We start from the raw sequence: 22433 nt of genomic DNA, 5'->3' as shown, positions 1-22433 counted from the left end.
ACAGTTGTACTTCCCTGAATCCTATTATTAGTGGAGTTGAATTCTGCATAGAAACAAAATTCATTTGTCTTGCACTAACCTAAAACTATATTATGTATCCTAGAATAGGATACATTTCCTCATAGCAATAATTAAAATATGGCTACTACTTAATAACAATATATACCGTATATTTTGGAATATAAGACGTACCTTTTTGCCTCAAAAAAGAGGCTGAAAATCTAGGTGCGTCTTATACATCGAATACAGCATTTTTTGCCTCCTGAAGCCCCACCCCCTTCACCAAAATGGCTGTGCACACCCATATGGAGGCTATCAGAGAGCTCCTGGGGGCTGAGGAGGTAAGAAATGAGCAAAAAATGGGTTGTTTTTGCCCCCCCCCCCGGTGCCCAGCAATACTCTATAAGCCTCTGTAAGGCTATGCATGCATTTTTTTTGACAAAAAAGGGCCCGTTTTCACAAAAATGGGGCATTTTTTGCTCATTTTTGGCCTCCCCCACCAAGGAGCACTCTGCACCCCTCCCCAGGCTATTCGTGCCTTTTTAAAAAAAAACAACGGGCCATTTTCGGGAGGTTTGCAGAGTGCAAAAACTTTTTTTTCTTTTTGGAAAGCTCTTTAACTGATTGATGAGAATTACATTGATCAAGTGCTCTGCCAGTAGAAACAAAGTCTTAGGTGCTGCAGATTGTCAGAGATTTCCTTCTCCAGCACATGGATAAATATACCTGGAAACATCTAGAGCCGAGGTGGCGCAGTGGTTAGGGTGCAGTACTGCAGGCCACTTCAGCTGACTGTTATCTGCAGTTCAGTGGTTCAAATTTCACCGGCTCAAGGTTTACTCAGCCTTCCATCCTTCTGAGGTGGGTGAAATGAGGACCCAGACTGTGGGGGCAATATATTGACTCTGTAAACTGCTTAGAGAGGGCTGAAAGCCCTATGAAGCGGTATATAAGTCTAACTGCTATTGCTATTGCTATCTACCTACCTATCTACTTTCTGTCTCTTTCTCTCCCTACCTATCTACTGTATTTCTATCTCTCTCTATTTCTCTCTCTTCCTTTATCTGTCTACCTAGCTATGTAACTACTCTCTCTTCCTACCTACCTACTGTATTTCTCTCTCTTTCTCTACGACTCTACCTACCTACTTTTTTTTTTAAAAAAAATCATCTTCAAAACCTTGGTGCATCTTATACTCCGGTGCATCTTATACTCCAAAAAATATGGTACTTTATCAAGGAATTGTACAGGAATAGTATATTTCAAGCAATGGCAGTTGATTCTAGGAGATGCAATAGTGCTGAATTTCAGGTATACTCTATACCCTAAGGTTTGGTGTGTATATTTTACCAAAAACCTCTTCTTTTATATCCTAAAAACAAATATATTACTCTGTCTAAAACCACCTCTGCAGACCAGCTCCAAGGACAGTCAGCAGTGGATGCCATGTAAATGCAAATGGCTATTTTGATGAATTCTTTATGAAAGTACCTTGAGATCTCTCCGTTCCAGATGCAGGAGCTCAGAGCCCCGGACGTCATGCCGGATGAATATATCTTTATACTCACAAAGACTGAGATGTTCAAGCCAGGCTGCAACCTCCTCTGTTCCCCAGAGGTGAACTGTCAGAGATGGAAAAGCAGGGACATTGAGTACCCCAAAGCCCAGAGGAAAGATAAGTGAAAAAGGTGATCAGCAGCAAAGACCAAAGAAGCACGAAAGTGAAAGGCAAAACAGTACTAACATATCTTAGAAAGAATAGTTCACTGATTCCAAAATAAGGAAAAGCTAAAAAGTTGAAGACACTGTCTTAAATGGAGGCCAGATAATTTCTGAGATCAAGGAAGTAACTTGCCAATAGCTTGCACTTCCAATTCAGGGACACATGCTTTTGCTCTACATGGGGCAGCCCTTGAAGAGCATTCGGAGACTTCAACTTGTCCAGAATGCAGCCGCGCGAGCGATTGTGGGTGTACCTCGATACACCCACGTTACACCTATCCTCCGCGAGCTGCACTGGCTTCCAATCGGTCTCCGGATACGCTTCAAGGTGCTAGTTATCACTTATAAAGCCCTTCATGGTATTGGACCTGGGTACTTGAGAGACCGCCTGCTGCCAATTACCTCCCAAAGACCCATTAGATCGCACAGGGTTGGCCTCCTCCGGGTTCCGTCTACCAGCCAATGCCATCTGGCTACGACCCGGGGGAGGACCTTCTCTGTTGCAGCTCCGGCCCTTTGGAACGAACTCCCCGCGGAGATTCGGACCCTCACCTCTCTCCTGGCCTTCCGAAAAGCCGTTAAAACCTGGCTGTGTCGGCAGGCCTGGGATTGATGAGCTCCCTTCCCCTCTCGACAGGTGTGGTTGTTGGCTATCTTAAATGCTTGTCTTGTATTTGTGTGTTCCCTTTCCCGCTTGAGTTGTTCGCCACCCTGAGTCCCTTTTGGGAATAGGGCGGCATATAAATAAAACAAACCTCAACCTCAACCTACTCAAAAGCAAATACTAAGAAGTTTGGATGTTTGCAATACTAAGAAGTGTCTACCTATATTAATAAAGTTTATTCAGGAAAAATATGATGCAAAATGTAAGGGATTTGTTTATCCAAGTTTACTTTTGTCATCAAAATAGATCAACATTGACAGAATGTAAAATTCCACCTTTTAAAATGTGTGCCCTAAATTTTTAGCCCAAACATATTTAGTTAATTCTGACACAATGAACTTCCTTTGCTGTATGAAAAGTCTACAATCCTATGTTCAAGATCTTGTTATCCACATACTGTCTGGAGATGGCTTTTTCCATATAGTACCTTTTGGTAATCAATTCTTAAAGAATTTAATCTCTGAGACTCATCCTTAATGAGCCTCTGACAGAGAAAACCCATGTTCAGATAGATGCATTATAATAACCATGTGTCTGAAATTGGTTTAAAGAAGAAATTATTAAGATTCCTACATTTCATTTAGATTTGTTATTAACCAACATTAACCTGTTATTATTAATTGACAGGCTAATTAACCAATTAGCTTGCGAAACCTTGGTAAAAGGCTTAGTTATAACACATCATAAATATTAATAAAGGTTTCAATCCAATCAGTAAATTTTCTTTAATATACAATAATGGCTCATGAATAGAGGAAACTTAAGAATTAATGGTCTTTATAGTTCCTTATATCAAAGAAACAGATATTGTGAATGTCTTATTGCATGCATCTGAACCAAGAAATCCCTTGCATCTGCCTAGAAAATCAACATATCTATGTGGGCACTATTTTTGTGGTTTAGGGAGAAAAAATGCCTGGACAAAAACAGCCAGCTATCCAGCCTTTCTATTAGCTTTTAAATAAGAAATAGAATAACAGAATCTAAAAAGCTAAAGGCAAAAGAGAGAACACTGAAATGTCAGAAAACCAGTAGGAAGATAAATAACATCATTAGCTCCATAGAATGCTGAAAGATATAAGCCAACAAATCAACTAAGATAATTGGGAAAAGATTACCCTGATTCCATTTTAACTTTGATTTGAAAAGGTGTTTTTTTTAAATGTCATACTAAAAATGAAAATTAAAGCTCAGGATGCATAAATGAAGATGCAGAATCCTGGGACAATGAGATATAAGATGTAATTAAAGCTTGGTAGAGAATCAATGAGAGAAAATCAATAACCAAATCTGGAAACATTAGCATGGGGGATATGGAGTTATGCAGGCTTGGGTTCAACAATCACTTCAGTTTTTAAAATTTCCAAATTTCCAATAAACCTCTTTGACCATCCAAAAATGTCCAGTATTTCAAAGTCCTAAATTCTATTTGCGGTGTGTTCTTAGTTTCTATACTTTATTCAGTCTAGTAGTATGATACAAATACAAATACAGTAATCTGCTCCAGAAAAGTAAAACACATGTTTAATATAAAAGAAAAGAAGACCTATAGCAGAAAAGTATGGAATATATAAGGAATCAGAAGAGACGCATTGTTTCTTGTGGAAAGCACATCAAAATGCATGGGCACATTTGGATATATAGGGATGTAAAGAAAGGCAAAGAGGAATGCAAAAACAGATGGTACCCGGCAATCCCAAGCTACTGCTTGTCTCCTTATTCTTGTTGTTTTTATCCTTTTTAAATTTCACCAGACGAAATTTGCCGCTTCGGCTGCGTTTAGAATAATCCAGCATTTGGTTCTACAGAAAAGAGAAACCACAATATTTTTGTAGACTTTCAATTTATATAGGAAACCCCCCCCCCCCAAATGTTCATTCATTTTATCAGACTCTTCTGCTGCCCATCTTGCCATAAGGTAACTCTGGACAGCTTACAGTCATAAAATATATCTACATAAATAACTACAAATTAAGGACACGTGGGGAGGGTGGGAGTGGAATGGGGGGAGATGGAATCTGTTGTTAATCAACTGCTTCCATTGTGTTGTTCCCCACTTGGGGCCCTAAAACACCCTGAGCATAACCATAGATACTCCCTCTAACAAGTTACCTCTTCATCACTGGGCTCCATGAGTTGCCACAGCCATGGAATATCTGCTAGTTTCCTTATGTGAAAGTCCATATCTGTCAATGCAGCTTGGAGCTGTTCTTTCTGGGGAGGATCCAACTGCTACATCAGAAATGAAAATGTGAGGACACAGTTAAGACCTATAATCTGAACCGAGACCTGTCTAACCTGTAACAGAACTACCATAAAGTACATTAATATCATGATTTTTTCTGTTTTGTTGCTTAAATATTCTTCTCTAAATGTTCAAACATGGCATAGAAACAATATGGCAAAAAATACCAAAGGTTAAGAAAAGCTGGCCTTATGCCACCAAGGTGGCGCAGTGATTAAATGCAGCACTGCAGGCTACTTCAGCTGACTGCAGTTCAGCAGTTCGGCTGTTCAAATCTCACTGGCTCAGGGTTGATTCAGCCTTCCATCCTTCCGAGGTGGGTAAAATGAGGACCCAGATTGTTGGGGGCAATATGCTGACTCTGTAAACCGCTTAGAGAGGGCTGAAAGCCCTATGAAGCGGTATATAAGTCTAACTGCTATTGCTATTGCTATTCCCATAACAAAGGTATTTTTTTGTGACAAAAGAAAAATATACCAAATCTGGCTTAACCCAACCATTCAACGCAGCACTTCATATCTTCTTACCCTTATGAACGATCCTTGCTTTCTCCACAGCAATACCATGCTGCATACATTACCTTTTTCTCTTTAAACTTTTAATCTATGGACAAACAACTATACTCTGCACAAATTCTACTTCAGGCAATTGTACCTTGATGTGAAAAATAAATCTTAATAGACTTATTGTCCAAGAATACAGAAATCCTTTTGCTCTTTGCTTCAGTTTTGCATCTAATTAATTTCATTAAATTCAAATGAAGCATTACGAGTTTTGTAACAAGTTAGACCTTACATTCATTAATTAACTTTGATTTTAGAAGATGATTCTGGCTAATGCAGAATTTATAATGAATCTTATGAAAATTAATATTAAATGATCGTTCTCAATAGCTGTTTCCTTTTCTAAATTCATTTAACACGTTTGAATATGTATTCTGAGAAAAATTTAGTAACAATTTGTTTAGAAATTAAAATATCTGAAAGCTAAGGCATAAATAAGTGTAAAGAATAGCTCAACCACCTTTTTTAAAGCCTCTGCCCAATTATAAACAGATCCTATGTTTACAAAGTGATAGGTGATCTTATGCTAGAATTACTGTCTGTTGTTGTTGGCAGGTTTTGTGCTCGACTTTCAATTGTGAACAATTCCTGGAATTATGTCGCAAGTGCAAACATTTCAATGAAAGAGACCCAAATGGACTTTATAATGTCAAATGATCTTTTGTGGAATACAGAATTTATAAATGGAAACGAGGAGAGCAAGGGAGCGGATTCAAGGACAGATCAGACAGGTACTCATTCACACACCTTTTAACCATTAACTTTATGAAGAATGAACAGCCAATGTCAGAATAATGTACCTAGTATTTACAGAGAGGAGAATGATAAGTGTTGTCCAGTATTAAAGGCCAGTACTTCAATAATGAAGCAAATTATTCTTAGTGAGGACAAGTAAGATAAATAACACAACCAAACATAAATATTTCATGGTATTTTTTTCTTACCAGAGCCATTTTTCCAGCCAGAAGAAGTTCTGTTTCATTGTGCAAGGCTTTCACATTATTTACCATTTCTACTACAAGGTTGCAGTTCAGGCCCTGTAGAAAGATTGTATACATAAGAACTGGAAGCTACAAACCCAATCAGGCAATGTAAGACAGTCAAAATGCACTGCAAATTACAAAGTAGTACCTCTGTAGACTTGGATTTTGCATACACTTTGTCCATAGATTTGGAGCTAGCATTGACAGCATGAGCAAGTTCTTGTTCCATATCCTGGAATGCTTGGGCTATTTCTCGAATGCTGTAGGAAAAAGTAAGAGAATGACTATTGGGTTACCTGAAGGGTCGTTCTCTGTGCATTATGGAAGTGTCCAAGCATGGGGTTAACTGTCACACTGCCCAAGGACTTGATTGAAATTCTTGGCCATGCCTCCTGGCTTCCTGTAGCTTTTCAGCTTTTTCAATGAAGGCATGGTCCCGTCGGAACTCAGGTTCACATGGATGCAAATCCTCCGACAAATAAGGAAACAGTCTAGTCTGGAAGTCTGTACCCCAGGATGGGGTTGGACACTCCCGCAGTGCACAGAGAAAAACCCTTCAGGTAAGCCAATGATCATTCTCCTATGCACTGCTTGGAGGGTCCAAGCATGGGACATACCCAAGCTAAATGTCACTTGGCGGGTCGAACTCAATTGTCATTAGAAAGAATACTCTATAAGACCGGAATGATTAACTCCATTTGACGTGATCACCTCCCAACAGTCGGCAAACAGTTGTAGCCAGCCCCCTATGGGAGGGTCCGTCTGGTGGTCATTTGTTGCGACGGTAGGGCCTGTTAGCCGAACCGCCTCAAAATAGCCAACTGTGGAAGGGTTGGTAATGACCCCTGTCATAAAATGGTTGTCTATTCTGTACCCAGTCCGATCCTTGGGGGTAGGGACGCTGGAAGGAGAAGGAAGCGACTTGTGAATCTGATGCTCAAAATAATTGTTTGTGAAAGGAAGGGGACCTACGGTCAGGTTTGCGGGAGACTGAAGGCATCACCTTTTTATTATCTTAATTCTCAATTAAAATTGGATCTAAAGATTTCCCAAATAGTTTGCCACCTTAAAGGGAGCGGAGGCCAGCTTCCACTTGGACCTCATGTCCGCATTCCAATGGCAAAAGCCAGAAGGGCCAGCAGGTGGTAACATTAGATGTCAAGATCCTGGACATAAATTTCACCACATTGAGGGACGCATCTGCGGTATACTAGGCTGCGGCCACTATCTTGTTAACATCTTGATGCAGCCTGGTGTCCCCTGGATGAAAACAAGTGAGAAGTTAGCAAAGCCAGGCAATGGAGGCCCTGCTAAAAAAGGAAGCCGAGGTGGAAGCCCCAATAGCCCACACCGCAGCCTGGTGGGTCTTGTGGCAGACTTTCTCGGCTTACTTATACTCCGCCTTAAGGCCCTCCAACAGCTTGGGCGGGAGAACAGACATGGAGGTAAGAGCAGCTGTGGGAGCGTCTATTGCAAGGAGCTTGAGAAGATCCTCCAGGCTGCGGTCAATGGCATAAAGTCGCTTGTCATTGCCCCCTGGGGTAGCCCAGGTAGCCAGCTGCACCCACTGGCGCTGCGCTACTAGGAGCCGAGGTGCTCAGTGCTTAGGGTGCAGTACTGCAGGCCATTTCAGCTGACTGTTATCTGCAGTTCAGCAGTTCTAATCTCACCGGCTCAAGGTTGACTCAGCCTTCCATCCTTCTGAGGTGGGTGAAATGAGGACCCAGACTGTAGGGGCGATATGCTGACTCTGTAAACCGCTTACAGAGGGCTGAAAGCCCTATGAAGCGGTATATAAGTCTAACTGCTATTGCTATTGCTACTACATCCTTGAAAAGTTTAGGGGCTGGGACCAAGTCCTGGGCCTGAATGTTGTCATCAAACAGCCCCCCCACTGGGATCAGAGAGATCGATGATCCCCTGGTAGCTGGTGGGGAAACCTCCTGATGAGTGATCACCTTAGACTTATGCAAAATAGATTTGAACAATGAGGGTTTAAACAACCCACAAAGGCAGGTTGTCTGGAACCAATCCTTCATCTCCAGACAGGTCAGGTTCCACCAGATCGTCTTCCTCCAAGACAGCGCTAGCCACTGAGGGAGGAGGCAAAGCACGCTCATGTGCTCTGGACCTGCTTCTATGCCCCTTGGCTGATCTATTGTCATGTTCTTTCATCCCCTGGGCGATGCCCTGAGAGATTGCTGTGGTGACTACCTCCCGAATCTCTGCTAATAAGGATGGGCTCTGGTCTGCCACCGGGCGGGTCCCTGCCATGGTGGCAGAAGAAGAAGATGGGGTCCTAGGGAGCACTGGAAGAGAAGGAGAAGGGGAATCCCTGTCCTCCATAACATCACAGCCAAAAAGATCTGCTCCCTCCCCAAGGTAAGGAGAATGGGGCCTGGAGTCCCCAAAGGATCTATCTGGGGACAAGCCTTGAAGATCTCCCCCACAGGAAGACAAAGGGGGTTCAGATGGATCAGGGTCCTAGCTCCCTGGGGACTCAGGTGTATCAGCTTGATGAACTTGAGCTACAGCCAGTGTGCCTTTGGGCCCTGCTAGGTTGATGATCTGGGGCCCGCTGGTGCCTGGAGGCCTCTCTATCTTGGCCTGCAGCCACCTGTCTGGTATAGAGGCGCTGTCTATTCTCCTTAAGGGCCTCCCTAGCAGCCTGCCTGCCTTCCTGTGCATGGCCTATCCTGCACTGAGGTTGGGTCTTCAGGCTCTGGAGCTTCCATGATGGCCTCCTCTTCCATTGCTGCCCGATTTGGCAGCCGAAAACCCCCAAGGATGAAAGATAGCCTAAGATGTGGGGAGGGGGGAGGATGGCAGCCCCACTCACCACCACACCAAAGGGCAAGCGTGTGCCAGCCAGTCACAATGCTGCTTGAACAGGGCTGGAACAAGTGTGGTGAGTCACAGGTAGGTACACAGCACGTGGAGGGTGGCAGCAGCCAAGGCCTCCGAAAGCTGCTCTGATCCAAAGCCTCCTCTCTGATATGTTCGGCTGCTAAAAAACCTGGGAATTAGTCAAACAAAATGGCCACCGGAAGTGTGGCAAAATGGCCACGCCCAGTAAGCCATGCGGCCCAACTGAGACCTTCTCAAAATGGCCGTGCTCAGGAGATATGCAGCAGGGCCTCAGGGCTTCCCAAACAGTCGAGCCCAACAGAAAACTTACTGCATGGTCTGGAACCTTGCCACTGGTTGCACTGAAGCTGGACGGGTTGCTGAAGCCTTGGACAAGCCCACTGGTGAAGAGAAACAGTCCCGGTGCGAGGCGCAGCCCCAGAGAAGGCAATAAAGCCGCTGGGGGCTGAAGGCTAGCACCTCTAACCAGAGAGGTAAATACAACCTATCAATCAACTAAAACACTAGGAAAGAAAGGAAGTAAAAGTAAAACACTCTAAGGAGCCAAACACAATAGGAAAAGAGGGGGAAAAAACTCTCAAACTAAGGAGCTATAGTAAAATGTGCCCTGATGGGCTTTAGAATGAATTGAAAAACTGAAGCTAAGGGAAGTCAGGAGGCATGGCCAAGAATTTCAATCCAGTTCTTGGGCAGTGTGACAGAATTTAACCCCATGCTTAGACACTCCAAGAAGTGCACAGGAGAATAGGTGAAATGCAAAGAACAAACTTTCTAGGATGTCTTATTCTGGTGCTACCTTCTCTACTGGTGACAGGAAAGGGCCTTACCTGTGAATCAGAGTTCCAGCTGCTCTGCAAAACTGATTAATGAGAGTTGATTCTTCCTCAGATATAATCTCAGGATGCAGAGTGAAAGAGGGAGGTCTGGGCAGTTCACACTTTTGTTTGTCTTCCCAAGACTTTAGGGTATTTTCAAATGCCTAGGGGGAGAGGAAAGGGACAAGAGCCCATTTGCTTTTTAGAAGAAAATATATTTGTGTATGTGTGTGTACCAGGGGTGGGTTCCAGCTGCCACTACTGCTGGTTCACTCATGGACGTGCTGCGCGCCCACACACGCGCTCATGGACGTGCTGCGCCCCAGAGCTGCGTGCTCTGTGCATGCACAGAAGGCAAAAACAAGATGGCGCTGCCGAGAGAACCGGTTTGGGGGCGTGGCACGCCTGGGTCACTGCCAGTGACCTAGGCTGCCAAGTTACTACCGGTTCGGCCGAATCGGCCCAAACCAGTAGGGACCCACCTCTGGTGTGTACAGTATATGTATAGTTTTTTCCTTATAGAATAATCCATTTATATAATAAAAATTACATCCAAACCTTTGGGCATGGGCATGTTTGGAGATTGAGATGGAGTTAGTTTTACTTTGCTGAAAAAATAACAGAGTGATAGGACATATGAATGAGTAACAAATTATTATTATATGAGCTTCTGTGGGGGGGGGGGAGCCCACTTCATCAAATACATGTTACAGAAATATGTGTTTTAGAAAATGCAAATAGTGGTGGCAATCAACTTAACAGGGGTTATCTACTATTGATGTTATAAATATTTTGCCACTGGATAAGGAAATTCACAAAGTGGGATATCTAACCCATATTCTTATTAGGTGGATTCTCTTACCCTGTCTCTGGTTAATGTTTGTGCCCTGTTTTTATGAACAATCCAAATATATCCTGGGGGCTGAATCCAAGCCTCTCCATCAACTTGCACAGGGACTCCCTCATCTCCGAGGATTGCAATCTTCACAGTTCGGCACTAAAAAAAAAAAATCTAGTTTTAATTACATCCTAAAATTGTAAAAGCAACTTACAAAACGATGTCTGCTTTATGCTACCCAAAATATATTTTATATGTCCAATATAAATAAAAGATTTCCCCCAAAATGGTATTACTGCTCATACTAAGTGTACGGATTTCTAAGATCTAACTAAAATAGAACATTATTTAGAAACCAACCTATATGGAACTTCGTTGATTACTGTCTTTACTAATCTTTGAACCTTTAACATAGAACTGTCAGGTTTAACTTTTATATAATACTTAATTTTCTATAGTCCTCTCAAAGGAAATCATCTTATAGATAAAAAATAAACTTAGTAAACACCTGGGCTATCCGATGATGCTGAAGATTAATTACACGAGAGACAGCCATCTGCATACTTCCAAATACTGCAACCACTTCTAGGATCTTATCATCAAAAGAAGGAGCTGTAAATGTCTACAGTAGCAAAGAGAATTAAACAAATTAGAGTTGCTTCAATGGATTCTTTTTGCTCTCAATCATGACAAACGAGGAAGCAATATATAGACATGTTGTACTTTAAAAGGCATATGTGTATTGTAATTCTACAGAAAATGGAACAAAATAATACATTCTTCATTCTTAAAGTAAAAAAAAAAGACAAATGCAAAAGAAGCAGATTTTACTTTTCATGTCACCACTGGTGACTTCATGTTACTGCTAGTCAAAAAAAAAATTAAAACCATAGAAACAATAAGAATATTCTTATGAGTTCATGAAATTATGAAAAGATGAAAACGAATGCTTTGTTTCAGTATTCAGTATCAAAAAAGGTCAAAAAAGATGGAAAGGTGAGAAATACTCACATCATCTTCTTTAGTTCCTCCCCAGAAGTTTGTGCCTCCTGCATAGCTGGGGATGTTGAGGACAGCAATTCCTTGAAGACTGGGCAAAGGGATTGGACGCCCATCACACTATACAATATAAAGCCAATTTTATGTAAAGTTTTAACCACAGTTTCATAGTCTTGATTAGTAAAACATCTTTAAAATGCTAGAGAACGAAGGCAACTGATCAGAATTAATTTGGGAACTTTCTACATGGTATCACTGCTGATGGGAGGAAATATTTATAATTAGAATTTTTAAAGAAATATCATAATATTTCTCACCAATGAGCTAATCCCCGTGTAGACATTAGCATTTGGTTAAAAAAGAACCTGAAATCTTTCTACCAAAATAAAATAATGAAGGGGAATTCATTGCAATCTTTCTTAAAAATTCTAAAGTCATTTCTAAATAACTTCTATTATGAATATATGAAAATGAATTAAAGATCCAATACATTTTAAATATTGTGAACGGGTCCATAAATTTTAATGTGATTTTATTTAACATAATTTTGCATTAAAATATATAAATGATTTCTAATGCTCATCAAATTCAGCAATTCTGTATTTGTATCAGTAAGTATCAGTGAAATACAGCAAAAAATTAGGCGGTGCAGAACATTCAAAGAGCACTTCATAAAGTGTCAAAATGCATTTCCTCAAAGCACTGAGACAGCTGAGTCCTCCAGTAGTTTCAGGCTGACTGTTTTAGGTTCTTTCTCAGATTGTTTAAACTTATCTGCTCATGTACAGCTATTCTGTTTAACCAGCGGTCTCAGTGGAAGTGTTGTCCATGCAGCCTGGGAAGGCCTCTAAAACAGGTATGCTGAGCTTTGTAGAGAACATGGCTGTTTCAGGAAAGGTACTCCATTCACATAGGTATGTTTTACAAAACCCTAATAGCTAACAGAAAACTATTTGCAATTTTAAGGCACTCAAGTATGTTTAAAAGATATAACATGAAAATCACAAACCATAGCGCACAATCAAAAAGTTCATCTGTTCACTTCAAATAATTTTTCAAAAGGCTATTTTAAATACATTACCTCTAACAAAACCTTCTGTTCTAAGTTTTTGTAAGTTCTGTGTAGCAGTTCCTTTGTCCCAAGAACTCCGTACCACATCATATTTTTTGTACGACTTCTAATAAAGGGAAATAGAAGTAAAATTAAATATATGAAAATTATCACTAAAAATGTCACAATTACTTATAAAACAAGAAGTATTAAAGGAAGTATAGATGTATATTTGCAGTTAATAGGGAAAAGGTTTAAAACAATATAAAATAGATTGTACTACCTGCATTTCTCTGGATGTTCATCACGCTTGTTGTTGAAATCCAAAGAAATTTTTGCATCCAAGCCAATTCCAAAATAATTATTCATGACACATTTCTCTATGTAGCAATCACTGCAAGATGAATGATATCATAAACAAATTGTTTTCATGTGATGGAATAGTGTAGCATCCTTTCTATTTTCTATCCATATTGCAACACTGTATTTATTTATTTACTTAATTACTTAACTTATATTCCACCAAACTCACTGTTACAGTAACTCTGGGTGGAAACACACACACACACACACACACACACACACACACACACACACACACACACACGAATATGATTTCCATTGAATAAAGAAACAACAGAACTAAAAACAAAGTAGAAGCTGAATGAATAATAATATATGAATTTGTTCTTGAAGATATCAGAAACATGGCTGGCCATGAATTGAACGATAAAGAAAAATATTGTGAACAATGGTGGTGTAGACTACATCCTCTAGCTTAATTCTGGCTTCTAATTTCTTTTGCTTACTCCTTCCTATTCTTTTTCTGAACTCAATGTGCTCAACCTGAATGTTGTAATGGCTACCTACCTACCTACCTACCTACCTACCTACCTACCTACCTACCTACCTACCTACCTATAAATCTATCTATGTATCTATCTATCAGTGACGTGCGGTGAGGATTACGTTTGGTGAGGTAAGAGCCTGGCAGTGGCAAGAACGTCCCCGCCACTGCTGCGCTCCCCCACCTCGCCCCCCGCCTCCTCCTCTTTTCTTCAACTCCTGCCAACCTCCCTGCTTCCCCGCGTCTCCATTTCCATATGAATCGCGCCCGCACGAAGCGAGCCCACTGCTGACAAAGCCATAAAGAAGCCGGAAAACAGCCGCCTACATTCAGGGCTCAGCCAGTTGCAGGAAAGCCCCCGCCCCATGCCCTCTCCTCATGAAACCTGCTCGGGGCGCCCTCGGTGCCAACCAAGAGCCAACCCAATTAATTCCCCTTCGCCTCCATAGCCCATTTCCCCCTGGCACATTGCTCTCTACTTGGCAATGCCATTCTTTATTTTTTTAAAAAATAAGTAAAAAGGGGGAAACCGGTTGGAAGTGGGAGGTTTTTTTGGGGTTGGGAGGCGGAGAAGGGCGCCTCGAAAAGAAAAGCAGAGGTTGAATCATGCCGTGACTGGCGGGGGCCTGATTCTTCGTTAGCGGCCGTTCATGAAACGGCTTGGGGGGAGGGAACACCCGCAGCGGACGGGGATGGAGGTGGCGGGTCGAGGCGGGGGAGTGCAGCAGTGGCGGGGACATCCCCGTCTCTGTGTCCGCCAGGTGTCTCACGTTTATGCCCGCCATAAATGCGAGATGCCTAGCGGACACAGTGGCGGGGGTGCTGCTTCTCGCCGCTGCCGCGCTCTGCCGCCTCGCTCCCACCTCCTCCGTCCCCCCTGTGTCCGCCAGGCGTCTTGCGTTTATGGCGGACATAAACATGAGATGCCTGTGGGACACAGCGGCGGGGACGGCGAGGTGGCAGCCGGCGAAGAAAGGGAAGAGAAAGGGAAGAAAGGGAAGAGGGGAGCAGGAAGGGACTCCCGTTGGGGGGTGGGAGAGGGCTGCCCCTCTCTTCTCAAACAAGGCTGCTGTCCCTGCCTCCGCCCCTTCCCTCTCTTCTCAAACAAACTCTCTCTCAAATTGAGAGAGTTTGTTTGAGTGAAGTGAAGAAAGAAACACACACACACACAAATTACTCACAATAAAACATTACTTACAAATTACAATAACTTTGAATTCCTCCCCCCTGCCCTCTCCCTCTGACCCACATACCTTCCAGCTGCGTCAAAAATGCAAGATTTGGTCTAGCCAGGGCCAGGCAGGCTAGGATAGTTGCTGCTAGAGTCACCACGTGGATGACTCTGCTTAAATGTTTTTAAAAAGCCTCTAAGCCCTCTGCAGCAGGAGGCGAGAGAATCACGTGCCTCATTTGCATAAGAAATTTTTCGCTTTTTAACCCTTGCTTAACTCTTAAAAGGCGAAAAATTCCTTATGCAAAGGAGGCCCATAGTTCTCTAGCCTCCCCCTACAGTTAACACTAAGCAGACTCAAAGTCACTGTGACTTGGAGTCTGGCAGCAACTACCTTGGCCTTTTTAATTATTTTAAAAAATTCTTTCCTATTCTTCCTGAGACTGGTGAGGCCCCACCTCCCCTGCCTCCAGTGACTGCACATCCCTGCTATCTATGTATCTATTTATGTATCCATCCATCCATCCATCCATCCATCCATCCATCCACCCACATAATTTAAAGATATTTTCAGTCTTCTTTGTACTCCAGCTAGTAACAAATATTAAATATATAACATCCTTATTTTAACTTATGTAGTGAGTAATGGGAAGATCTATTTCCTTTATTCCTATCTTAAACACTCACAGATTTTCTGGTTCAGGGTTAAATGGATCTGCGTTGATCAACAACCGGCTGATGACAGAACCTCCTGGTAGAGAGCCAGATGTCCCAGCACGGATATCTGCCAATAGAATGCAGAAGTTACAGGAAATACTATACAAGTTAAGAAGTGTGGCAGAACAAAGCAGATTTACAAATTAAGTTTACCTGCAAAATCAACAAGATATTACTTCTAAGTATGAAACATCATTTCATGTTTCTATGATTGTTGAAAGGTAATGAAGAAACAGAACTTGATTTTTTAATTTAAAAAACTACATTTAGTGCTAGTCCAGGGGTGGGTTCCTGCCAGTTCTAACCTTTTCTATAGAAGAGGTTCCACAAATCTACAGTGCCGTTTAGAACCGGTTCCAGCTCCCTCCCCCCACCCATCCGCACATAATCAAGATGAAGAGTGAGAAGAGGAATTCTGGGAGTTGACGTCCACAAGTCTTAAAGCTTTCAAGTTTGAACACCTCTGGGGGTTTTTTTTCTAAAGGGTTAGGGGTGCAAGGATCTTATAACTTGACAGATTTAAGACTCGCATACTTCAATGCCAGAGTTCCTGAGCCAACATGACTGGAGAAAGAATTCTGGGAGTTGAAGTCCACAAGTCTTAAAGCTGTCAAGTTTGAACACCCCTGGGGTTTTTTTTCCTAAAGGGTTAGGGATGCAAGGGTCTTGTAACTTGACAGCTTTAAGACTTGCATGCTTCAAATGCCAGAGTTTCTGAGCCAACATTTTGGTTGCTAAGAACCTTGTTAAGTGAGTTTCACCACATTTTACAAGTTGGCCACGCCCACCTAGTCACATGGCTGGCAAGCCACTCCCACCAGGTCACATGACTGGCAGGCCACTCCCACAAAGCAGGCCACACCTACAGAAGAGGTTCTAAAAAAATTTGAAACCCACCACTGTGCTAGTCCTATACAAAAAGAGATTCAAGCACAGTTTCAGTACACAAAAATTGATTCCAACACTTTTTCCTGTGTTTTCCCGTATCATCCAATGGAAAGCTGTGAATGATTTCCACATATCTTTGAAAGCAAAGTTTGTTTCATCATTTAAAAAGTCTTAATTTAAAACATAGCACAATATACAGGTATTAATTGTACCTGTATTTAACAAGGATGATTTTTTAACGTATGCAAAACAACTGTAACGACTGATACATTTTCTGGACCTAAAGTGATTAAAGTTACTTGATTTATGTGCTCACCACTGACTGTGAAACATATAATCATGCAATCCTATTTTGATTAAATGGAAAGAGGGTTATTGAACTCACAGGGGTAGATGATCTTTGCATTCAACATTGGCAAGCTGTCTCGGGTTCCTGCTTGTGGAGGGAGAGAGGCAGAGCTTCCTACTGATATACTTCCTTTATTTATTAGTCTTTCACAAGGAGACTTGATAACTGAAAAATATAAAAAAGACTTTAGAAACTACAGCATACTATCTATCTTTGCTGCAATGCTGTCTATGCTCCTTGAGAGACATCTAGTTCACTATGAATCCTCACCAGATATTGTTTTCTTTTTGAGTAAACAGCAAAAGGATAATTAGGAGTTTGATTTCACAAATTTACAAACAAATCTAATAAGATTTCAAATAAAAGAGTTTGAAATAAAATTTTGAAATCAATAAGAATCCTTCCTATGCTGTCATTTTAAATTCTTTTAAAAAGACCTGCAAAAGTAATAGCACTTAGACTTATATACCGCTTCACAGTGTTTTACAGCTCTCTCTAAGCAGTTTAGAGTCAGCATGTTGCCCCCAACAATCTGGGTCCTCATTTTACCGACCTTGGAAGAATGGAAGGCTGAGTCAACTTTGAGCTGGTGAGAATCAAACGGCAATCAGCAAAATTAGCCTGCAATACTGCATTGTAACCACTGCACCAGCAGGGTTCTTAAGATAGTAATATGAAGGTTGAACATTAGAGCTAACCCGAAAGAATTAAAGATTGCAACTGAAGGAGAAGTATACTTAAATTTGACTTAACAGAACAGAGCAAAATGCTTTAACATTGGATACACTGAAGTACAGGTACCACTTGACTTACGACCATTCATTTAACAACAGTCTGAAATTATGAGGGCCATAGAATGCGGGTTTCATGTCCTGTAAAGTACCTTTGACCATTGAAAAATGTTGCAGCACTACCATCCCAGCAGTCAGTTTTGCGATCTGACAGCTTGGCAACCTGTTCGCATTTATGGTTAGTTGTCAAGTGCCCTGTGATCATGTGATTGCCACTTGCATTATTCTCTGCTAGCTTCCCCAGAAAGCTAATTAGGAAGTCAACAGGGAAGGTTGCAAGCTGCTGCTACCTACCGTAGAATTGTGAGTCTCTCCTAGCAGGCACATCTTTGAGAGAGAAAAGGACTACCTGCTGGGACGGAATTTTAGCTATGTATAGAGCTGAAATCACACTTCCAGCTTTAGGCAGCCCTTTAAGAGTAAAAGGGTTCTTTACTATCTGAGGGAAGGAGAACTCCTCTGGCAGAAACAGAGATCCTGAAGATCTAAGCTCTATTCCTTTAAAAGTGTTTCCTTTTTTTGTAGCTCTTTTGTTCTATTAAAACAAAATCTATTAGAGTATAATCATTCAGTTGACCATCCAACAGAGATCATATAGCACTTGATAAATTTTTTTAAAATGAAATTTGACAAGTAGGTTCTGGAAATAGGCTTATAAGGAAACGGGAGATAAATAACCTGGTGTACAGAAGAGGTTTACCTTTCCGATGGCTTCTCCCTTTTGGAAATCCATAGTTGCCAATGTGTGAAGACTGTAAATTGATTTTGTTCTCATTCCTTAGATCCTTTCCTTCTTCAGGGGTGGAAAAGCCCAGAAGAAAGCTTGTCTGTTCTTGGGTTTGAGCATTCTGTTCATCAACAGCTACAAAGTAAAACAGAAACAGAGTCAGGTATCTTTGCTCATGCTATCCTGGGGGAACTAGCCAAGCAAAATATTTTCTTCAAGGTAGTAACTCAAGTGTGCTTTATTGGATGGAAGAATGCTCGAATCACTTGCTTTTATCATTTGCTTTTAACAATACTCCATAAAAAAAAGATCAGGTTGCTTATTATTTTTTGGTAAATATGCAGGGCAGTGTAAAGTTGTTTTTGTGAAAGTTATAGTATGGTGGACTGGGACATATTATTAGCAGCAACAACTATAGGTAAGGATGAAATATTTCAATCCCATTCTATACAAACTATCTGCATCATTTGGGAAGATAGTTCCCTCAAGAAAGGAACGAGATAATAGAACATAGCAGTGCCCCAGAAGTAGCCTTTTAGTGATGAAAGAAAAATATATAATATTTTATATTTTATAAAAATATAGGAGTGTTTGCTTTCAAGAATAAATAAATATATCTTCCAGAGATTGAAGGTATTATTTCAATCTGGAATATAACTCCCTGTACTGTACATGGATAATATGAGGTCCCAGTGCTGAAAGTTGTTCTAAACAATCATGTGAGAGAACATCCAGCCACAAGAGGACACTTAAGAGCAATTTACAAAATCATTTTGAAAATGCAAACAATTTTGAAAGTGCAAACAAATGAGGGAAACTTCTGGCATACCTAACAGAAGGGAAGAAGGAAAGTGATTAAAAAATGAACACTGGAAATGGGCTTCTGTACATACATAGTACAAATACAGAAGCTCTTTAAGTATCTGGACTGAAATAGCATATCTGAAAGAGCTTTTTAACTAGAGCATCATAAATTGAAGCACCCTTTTGAAACTCTACACAGCACTTCTGGAAACCAAATGAAAGATATTTTAGGGGGAAAAGCTTCTTTTTCTAAAACCTTTTTTATAGAAAAAACACCATGTAAAACTGGATTACAATAGTAATAAATGCATGATTATACTATTTATTATTTATTTGGAATTAAAAATTAATAAATCACCAGGTGCAAATGTCACATTATCAAGAATTTCAATATGAGTAATTATTTATATATAGCATTTGATTCTACGGGAAAGTATTATTATAGACCTTAAATGGATACAAAAAGTGCAACTATTTACTATTGCTTCCACTCACATAATTTTAATGTTATTGTTATCTCTTATTAGTTATTGATCTTATTGTTATTATGTTTTATTTTAAAAAAATATTATTTATGTATTGAATCATTATATTGTAAAGTACCATAACAATGCCTGCTTCATAATAAGCGACCCGATATTGTAATACAAAAAGCAATGATTTATTAACAGCTTCATTAGGCATTCTTAATTAGGCATTTTTTATTCGCAGCCAACTTTTTTGCTTTCTTTATCTACTTTTGAACTTTGCCCATGTTTCTGTCTTCTCTTCAGTCTGTCATAAATCTCGTTATCCAATAGCTTTATTCATCTCAACCCAGCTATTGTAATCTGAGATCCCGCTCTGCTGATGCTCTGCATGGAATGTCAACACAGAGAGTTGACATATATATTGGAATCTGACTTGGAAAATCCTTAAAAAGCTGGTATAAATAAATAAAATATAACCATGGTGAATCTTCTGACAAAAAAGCATTAATTAAAACCAGTGCCATTATTCTCAGCAAATTACAAACATTTTGTAAATTATTGTCTGAAGACACTGGAGGGCACTTACTTGACAAATGTGAAACAATACCTATTGAAAGCAAATTAGCATGGCTTTTATAAAGGGAATTCTTGCCTTGTTAGAACTTCTGTTAGAACTTCAAGAATTGGTAAATATGAAGATATGAAGCTTTGGTCTACATAGGACAATGTGACATTAGAGGGATAGGTAATTAGTTGCTTTAGAAAAATAAAATTTTTAGAACACAGCACTTCTATTTTAAGAATACAGCTCTTAAATCCCAAGTCTATAGAAAGACAATAGAGGTAGTTATTTCAGGCAGTAGCTGAATTACCTTTTTCTGCATGCTCAATAATTTGACGAATGGCTTTTTTTAGACTGTTGGCTCTCAACATTAGCTGTTCACGTGGTCTAAATATCTGAGTACGAGCAATACAGGAAGACCCTGCTGACAGTTCAGTAGAAGTATCACAAGCAATGCCAGAACCATCACCATCTTCTGTTTCTTCTGCAATGGTGGGAGGTGGGTTTGGCAAAGATGATGAAGCTTGAGATTCTTCATTCAGTGTCTTCAAAAGTGAGTCCAGCTTCTCTTTCAAAACAGAGCACTACAAGGAGAAAGAAAAATGTGTACAGTGATTGTATAGCATAGGTCTATGTGTGTATGAGAGAAAGAAAATGACACCCCCCCCGCCCCCAAAATACCTTTCTGGCCATCACTTCTGACTCCTCCGAACTTTCTGGTGCTCTTTCATATGCTTTCCCTACTCGAGCTACAAAATCTTTCACAGTCTCACAGAGCACCCTAAAGAAGGCAGAAGAAATATACAGTAATAATCAATTCTCATTCACAACATCTAGCTTCTATCAGATAAGCTTTCTTCTTAATACTTACTTGGCTGATGAGATGACTACTGAGTGTTGGTCAGATGTCAAAATTTTAGATAAATGAGCAGCCACAGAGTCTTCATAGAAAAGTATCTGTTGTACCTTGTGAAAGTAAACAGAGAAAATTGTATTATTTCTGCCAATAATGCAAAGCACAAAATTAGAATTTATACATGCTCAATAAAAATGCAGTCATGATTTCAATTTATTCTATGGGGAACATTATACAAGATTGTACAAGGTGATAGAAAAGCATCTTTTCTGATGGGGGCAGGTTACAGATATTTTTTTAAAAAAACTAAAATAAAAGTTACAGCATATTCAGACCAGTGAAATGACTGTAGTAAAACAAGAATGGGGAACATGTAAACCTTTAGATCAGGGGTGTAAAACTTGTGTCATATTGTCATCACGTGACGTATCATGACTTTCCCCCCCTTTGCTAAAACAGGAATGAGCGTGGTCGATGTGTGATGCATTTGGCCTGCAGGCTTTGAGTTTGATACTCCTACTTTATATCTAACTTTACCTTCTCCTATTTTAAACTTCAAATCTGTTCAATTGTTTTGTTTGAACTTCTGTGAATACCTTTCATCTACATAAAGCACCATATCCCTCTTTAGTGCTCTAAAGATTATATATTTTAAAGTTCGTATGAATTTTTGCTTTATTTTATTACCTCAGTTTCCAGTTTAATTTTTTCCCCTTACAATTTCTCCTTGTTTAATAATTACCTACCTCGGAACTTTCACTGAAATCTTCAAGAACTGTAGTAGCTGATGTTTGACGCGGGAGTTTTGTTTCGTATACCATAATGCTCCATCTAGTAAAAAATATTTATTACACATATTACTACAAATCAGATTCTGTTTACTATTAAAATGCATAGCAGATACAACTGATTTTGATCTTTTAAAATGATAAAAAATGTGTGAATTCAGGATCAGTAAGCATGAATATTCACAGGCCCACATATGTATACTTACATATAGATAACATCAGAGTGGGTTGCTCCCGGTTTGGCCCAAATTGGGCAAACCGGTAGTAGTGGCGGCAGTAGGCTCCGCACGGGAGCGTGCCCGAACCGGTAGTAAAAAATTTGGCAACCCACCACTGGATAACATACATAAATACACATGCATTATATTCATGCAGAGTAAGCACTGAAGTTCATTTTCCCTACATCCAGTAAAATGGCCTTAAATTACTAGCAAAAGATCACAGTAATATTTACTCAAAGCAATTCCTAATCTTAAGAAATTCTAAATACACATGGTACATAATTACATAAGTATTGACTGCTACAGAAATCATAAAATTTTAAATACCATACTAAAAACAGAGTTAATGCTTTTTAGTTTAACATTTAATGCATAACTATTAAGTAGGATGTAACTAATATTGTTACAGAGCAAGGCACATATCCTCATAAAATTTTCAGACTTTACTATTCTGAATATTACCATTTATAATACCCAAGTAAATCAGATAATGC

General features: G+C 40.1%; 1 protein-coding gene across 3 annotated transcripts in view; it reads right to left on the bottom strand.

The window, feature by feature from the left end:
* Positions 1–22433, bottom strand: part of DGKD (diacylglycerol kinase delta) — an 88887-nt gene that overhangs the window by 4943 nt on the left and 61511 nt on the right. For 2 of the 3 annotated variants that reach the window (XM_087725660.1, XM_087725661.1), the window contains 18 exons: positions 21677–21761; positions 20946–21040; positions 20756–20855; positions 20385–20658; positions 18212–18373; positions 16757–16885; positions 15454–15550; positions 13032–13142; positions 12779–12875; positions 11710–11817; positions 11207–11320; positions 10723–10857; positions 9873–10024; positions 6326–6437; positions 6139–6231; positions 4499–4618; positions 4074–4188; positions 1492–1622 (listed from right to left, as the gene is read on the bottom strand). In XM_087725660.1, the coding sequence (XP_087581786.1) occupies positions 1492–1622; positions 4074–4188; positions 4499–4618; positions 6139–6231; positions 6326–6437; positions 9873–10024; positions 10723–10857; positions 11207–11320; positions 11710–11817; positions 12779–12875; positions 13032–13142; positions 15454–15550; positions 16757–16885; positions 18212–18373; positions 20385–20658; positions 20756–20855; positions 20946–21040; positions 21677–21761 (2230 nt within the window). The remainder of the gene's footprint in view (positions 1–1491; positions 1623–4073; positions 4189–4498; positions 4619–6138; positions 6232–6325; positions 6438–9872; positions 10025–10722; positions 10858–11206; positions 11321–11709; positions 11818–12778; positions 12876–13031; positions 13143–15453; positions 15551–16756; positions 16886–18211; positions 18374–20384; positions 20659–20755; positions 20856–20945; positions 21041–21676; positions 21762–22433) is intronic. The other variant, XM_087725662.1, reaches the window with a different exon arrangement.

The sequence above is a fragment of the Thamnophis sirtalis genome, unplaced genomic scaffold (assembly GCF_051295495.1).
Source record: "Thamnophis sirtalis isolate CommonGarterSnake01/CBP01778 unplaced genomic scaffold, rThaSir2_p1.2 scaffold_11, whole genome shotgun sequence".
NCBI lineage: Eukaryota > Metazoa > Chordata > Lepidosauria > Squamata > Natricidae > Thamnophis > Thamnophis sirtalis.
The sequence above is the reverse complement of the archived record's forward strand: the minus strand, read 5'-3'. Positions and strand labels throughout refer to the sequence as shown.